Raw genomic sequence first — 5,362 nt, 5'->3', positions numbered from 1 at the left:
AATAATAATAATAATATATATATATATATATATATATATATATATATATATATATATATATATATATATGTATATAAATTATGTATATATATATATATATATAAAATATTTTTATAATAATTTTAATGGTATATTTATAATTTCATTAATTTTTCTATCTACTTCCTTGCATATAATGTAAGTTAATTATTTTATAGCCACATGGTCGTGTTAATCTCAAAGTAAAAAAAGATATTCCAAAAGTAGTAGATACCGTTGATATCGAAGATATCTCTGAAAAAGCTGTATTTTGTCGTTGTTGGAGGTCTGAAAATGTAAGTTCTTTTTGGTATAAGACTCGAAATCCTAAGATCAGAAAAAATTATGCAACTTAACTTTCATTTTGTTTTTTACAAGGAGATAAACAAGTAATTAAATCAATCAAAAATTATTCCTAATTATTTTTTAGTTAGAAGATGTTCTTATGAATATTCATTATTTATATTCTCTAAAATAATTTTTTAAAAGTGTTGATATAAAATAAGATCTTTCACATATATGTCTCATCCTTAATCATTTTTTATTCATAGTGGCCATACTGTGACGGTACTCATGGACGTCATAACAAAGAGTGCAATGACAATGTGGGTCCACTCATTGTCACGAAGAAAGGCTAATTACAAACACATTGACTAATTACCACTGGTAATTTTTCATCGCTGTAAGATAGCTATTTACTCATCATGTTGTAGATAAATATGAGGAAGGATCAAATAGATGAATCTTTATCCCCCTCTGTAGATAAATTTTACAAAACGTCTGCCAATTTATTTTTTAAGGCACCTCATTTTTAAGGGAAGGTTTATAAATAAATTTATTTCCATAATATATTCAGTGGGTTTTTTTATTCTTATGCATAATTATTTAATGAATAAACGATTAATATAATTAAAATAAGATAAATAATTCTAATTTGTATATATCATACCCACCTATCATTATTTTTCAGTAAGATTAATATATACAAAGCATTCTGCCTGATGTGATGTTCATCTTCCGTTCATCTTGTAATAATATATTTTTACATAAGATATTAGAATGTAATATTTTTTGTGAACACTTGTTATTTTCAAAAAGGCACGATGAACTTTAAGTAGCATCTTTTATGCAAAACAGTAAGATATCTATTTTAACTTGAAATTTGTTTAAATCGATGATTTACAAACAAGAAATTACATAATAAACAAAAAATTTATTAAACGTAATATTTAAACAAAAATTAAGTTTAATAATAAAAAATTAAAATTGTTATATATTTAAAATAAAGTTAAAATGCTGAATAATTACGAAAATAATATATTTATTATTAATTTTTTTGTCTCTTTATTTAACATAAAAGCATGAAAAATCTGTAAAATGTATTATCTTTTTTAGAAATATATTTCAAGCAGAAATTAAAAGAATGTATTATAAAAAACAACAAAACAAAATATCAAATTTTATACTACAGTAGACACATAAGAAACGAAATAAAATATTAACATAACAAATATTATGTACTTAAATGTAGATTTGATTTCGCTTTTTTAATAATTGTAAATGTATTTATAATAAAGCTTTTTTGATTAAAGTTAAGAAAATATTAAATACAAATACATTATTTGTATTTCTACACTGCTATTATCAAACATGCAAATATTTTGTTTTTGTAATTCGGAAGTTAATAATTATTAATTCATTATAATAATTTCATTTCATACTAATTTCCGATATGATAATTTGTAATGATTCTTCTTGTGTATCTTCTGTCTGTTTGTTACAATCATATATTAAACCTTATGTTGTAAACGTTAAATATAACGTGTATTTTTAAAAATATTAATTCATAGCATTTTCATTGATTAAATTAATTGTTTACTGGTCGTAGATTTTCAATTGTGTACTAATTATGTACTAATTGCGTAATAAGAAATTCGCGATTTTTATTATAAATTGCTATTTTCCAAAAGAAATTAATTAATTAAAAATATTTTTCAGTAAAATATATATATATATAATTATCTCGTGTCTGAGATATATCATTTTCTTCGTAAATCCACGACTTGGAGTGCCATTACATCCAATTTGTAGTGTCTTGCTTTCTAAAACAGTTAATGAAATAAAACAGTTAATAAAATGCACACAATATGAATATTCAGGATACAAGCCAAAATTGTTAAATATATTATTAACATTTATCTATTTATTTTACTACTGTATAGTATCAATATTACATTTTTTTTAAATTGACTAGTAGTTCAATTTCATTTCTAATTCATTTTTATTATTAATCATTAAAACTTTAACTAACATTGTTAAAAATGTTATTGAATAGATTAATTATGATATATTTACTGTATATAATGATGGTTCAGTAGGATGTGGATGAAATCCTGTTTCTCTGCAATTTGCGATAAAATCCAAACCATAATCGGGTGTTAAGATAAAGAATCCTGTTCTGTAAAAAAATTCCATTTCTCATAAAAATTATAATAAATACAAAACAAATTTTAATTTAATTCTAAATTAATAATTAAAAAACAATTACATTTTATTCCTATTTATATCTTTTAATATTTGTATGTAGGGAAACTTATGCAAATAAACTTCATAATTGAAATAATTAATAAATTTTGTGAAAAATAAAAAATTATTACAAAATAAATAATTGTAAAATTTACATTTAAAGAATTTAAAGAGAAAGAATGTATATTAAGGAGATTAGTTCATAATTCAGTTGAATATTTAATGATTAAAACTCTTTGAAGGATTTAGTATGTATAAAATATACGAAATATATTTTTCTTACATACTCATCATATTTCGGTGCACAAACTATCGCTATAGCTTCTGCCATCATCAACTGATAAGCACAGTGCGTGTGAAGATCTACGCTTGATAAAAATGCAGTCTGCGTAGGATGCGTCTATAATATATAATACATAACACAATTATATATATTTAAGATAAACAAATTAAAAATAAATAAATAAATCTTCTTGCAATTTTTCAATAAAGTTATAAATGAACGTACAAAGTAAATCTTACGTACATGAATCCAACCGAGAGTGATAAGATTATGCTGATCTTGATAATCGAAGATATCTTCTTCGTTATGTGTAGTACAAGAATCTGGAGTTCCAGTTTGTTCTGGTATCAATAAATGTGTTACCATCAATTTATTTCGTTCCAATCGTCCAGCCAGAATGCCACATGTTTCTTTATTGCTTGTTGTATTGCTGAAAGCAAGCGTCAGAAAGTTGTGCATTAATTTGGTCGGTAGAATAATGTCACGCAAGGATAATCCGTTGCTTGTCAATAACGAAGGTTTTGTAGAACGATCCACTCTCGGTGTTTTTCTAAAAACATTAAATATTACAATAAATGTGTACATCTGTGTATTAGTATATATTTATATAGAGAATTTTCCAGCAGAGGCACAAATCGACATAAGAGTCATTCTATTTTTATTTCTTACTGATTATCGAACAAGGACAAGATGACTTTGTGTCAACTTGTGTCTTTTGCTGAAAAGCTCTCATATTAGATGTTAAATTAGATATGTTTTAAACATAGGAAGATATATTTATTTTTAGCATTTTACTATATTAATTTATAAAAATAATGTAACTATTTAATATTAAATCTTATGATATATAACTATTAAAGACAAAGCTTTATTTTATATATAACAAGATTTACATTTCTTTGGAGGTCTTTAATGCTTTATCATCATTTGCAAGATCTATCACAGTTTTTGATGCAATGGAAGGCAAATGTTTTGTCTCCATTGGTACATTTACAGTAATAGCAGTTTTAGCCGCTTTGACAGCAGCTAAAGCAGCCATTTTGTTCCTCTTGTTTTCTTCTTCTTTTTGCCTAAACAAATGTATAATATTATAAAATCAATTTCTTAATAAAAATTATTAATTTCATGTTTTTACTGTAACAAACATATAAGATAATATACCTTTGAAGTTCTTCTTGCCTCAAACGCTCTCTTTCAATCCTTTCTCTTTCTTTCAAATCCTCTAAATACTTATCGAATTCTGCTTGATATTGCTCTAATAACTGTTTCTTCAGTTTTTCAGCTTTAGGAATGACTATTCGTAGAGCATCTTTATTCATTGCTTTATCCTTGGTTGATACATTATTATATTGCGGATGGCTCCTTATTTTATCCACAAAAAGTCTATTGCAATAGGAAATATTTAGCAATAAAATTATAAAAATATATTATTTTAGTTAGTAATAAGATAAGTATCTCTTAAAAATATATTAAATTTATCAATCTTTAAAAATGTTTATTATATATAACATATAACAAGTTATTATTAATTATTACCTACGTTATAAATTTCATATATAATGTGAAAGCATTTTCATAACTGCCATCTTGCATATTCATGTCTGCTAATCTGACCATTTCCACTCCTGTACGATAATATCTAAAATTAAAAATATCACATTAAAAAATTAAATAGCTTTTGAAACTGAATATTGGCAATTATTATTACAATATTTAAAATTAAAGACATCACATTAAAAAATTAAATAGCTTTTGAAACTATTTTAATTGAATATTGGCAATTATTATTACAATATATCTAATATTTATAATATTTATACACAAATGTTTATAATATAATATAATATAATATAATATGTTTATAATATAAATGTTTATAAATATTTATAAATAAATAGTAAAACAATCACATATTTTTATAATAAATATATAAAAAAGATATTTTTTAATTTTAGAACTATTTTACGATCAGACATTCGAATTCTAATTCTTTGTTCATAAAAATCTTTTTTTTAATTTTAATAAATTTAAAGAAGTTTTGAAGTAACTTTTTCTAATAATATTTTATTATATACAATAAATTGACATATGATAAATATATTTCTTACCTTTTAGGCGCAATATTCGGATCAATTACTACTCTCGAAGCATGATCTGTAAGAGCTTTGATTCGTTCCTTAGGATCTATGATACCCATTTCTTTCAAAGACTGATTAGTTTTGTCCATCTTGTAGGTTAGTTCAGTTAAACTTTCAATATTAACAAATGGCTGAAAAATCTTTTCTCAATTTTTCAATATTATAGATCTTTTTCTCGGCGTCATTTTAATGTTTAACATGACAAAAAATGTTAAAAAATATTAATTATTTAAGTTCTAATTAAGACCGTACTTGAAACTGCAGTTCGTGTTCTTTGACAAATTTAATAGCAAATTCAATAAGTATACACAGATGCACAATGTATCCGATGAACTGGCAATACTATACTAGCGCACTCTAGTCTCTTGTCGAATCTTGCGCACTCTCTCTCTCTCTC

The 5,362-nt window shown here is 23.7% G+C and overlaps 2 protein-coding genes across 2 annotated transcripts in view; one reads left to right on the top strand and one right to left on the bottom strand.

The window, feature by feature from the left end:
- Nucleotides 1-656, top strand: part of LOC105624376 (probable tubulin polyglutamylase TTLL9) — a 16,057-nt gene extending 15,401 nt beyond the window's left edge. Inside the window, exons 6-7 of the mRNA XM_012205741.1 lie at nt 198-314; nt 570-656. Coding sequence (XP_012061131.1) covers nt 198-314; nt 570-656 — 204 coding nt within the window. The remainder of the gene's footprint in view (nt 1-197; nt 315-569) is intronic.
- A 1,285-nt stretch (nt 657-1,941) lies between these two features.
- LOC105624350 (STAM-binding protein-like A) lies at nt 1,942-5,054 on the bottom strand. Its single transcript, XM_012205711.1, has 8 exons — nt 4,936-5,054; nt 4,368-4,466; nt 3,989-4,210; nt 3,721-3,897; nt 3,071-3,377; nt 2,832-2,944; nt 2,374-2,476; nt 1,942-2,120 (listed from the first exon to the last, which is right to left on the bottom strand). The coding sequence occupies exons 1-8, from the start codon at nt 5,052-5,054 to the stop codon at nt 2,058-2,060; spliced, it is 1,203 nt and encodes a 400-aa protein (XP_012061101.1). The 3' UTR covers nt 1,942-2,057.
- Nucleotides 5,055-5,362: the final 308 nt, after the last annotated feature.

The sequence above is a fragment of the Atta cephalotes genome (genome assembly GCF_000143395.1).
Source record: "Atta cephalotes unplaced genomic scaffold scaffold00076, whole genome shotgun sequence".
In the NCBI taxonomy this organism is placed as follows: domain Eukaryota; kingdom Metazoa; phylum Arthropoda; class Insecta; order Hymenoptera; family Formicidae; genus Atta; species Atta cephalotes.
This window is presented reverse-complemented; position numbering and strand designations above follow the sequence as displayed.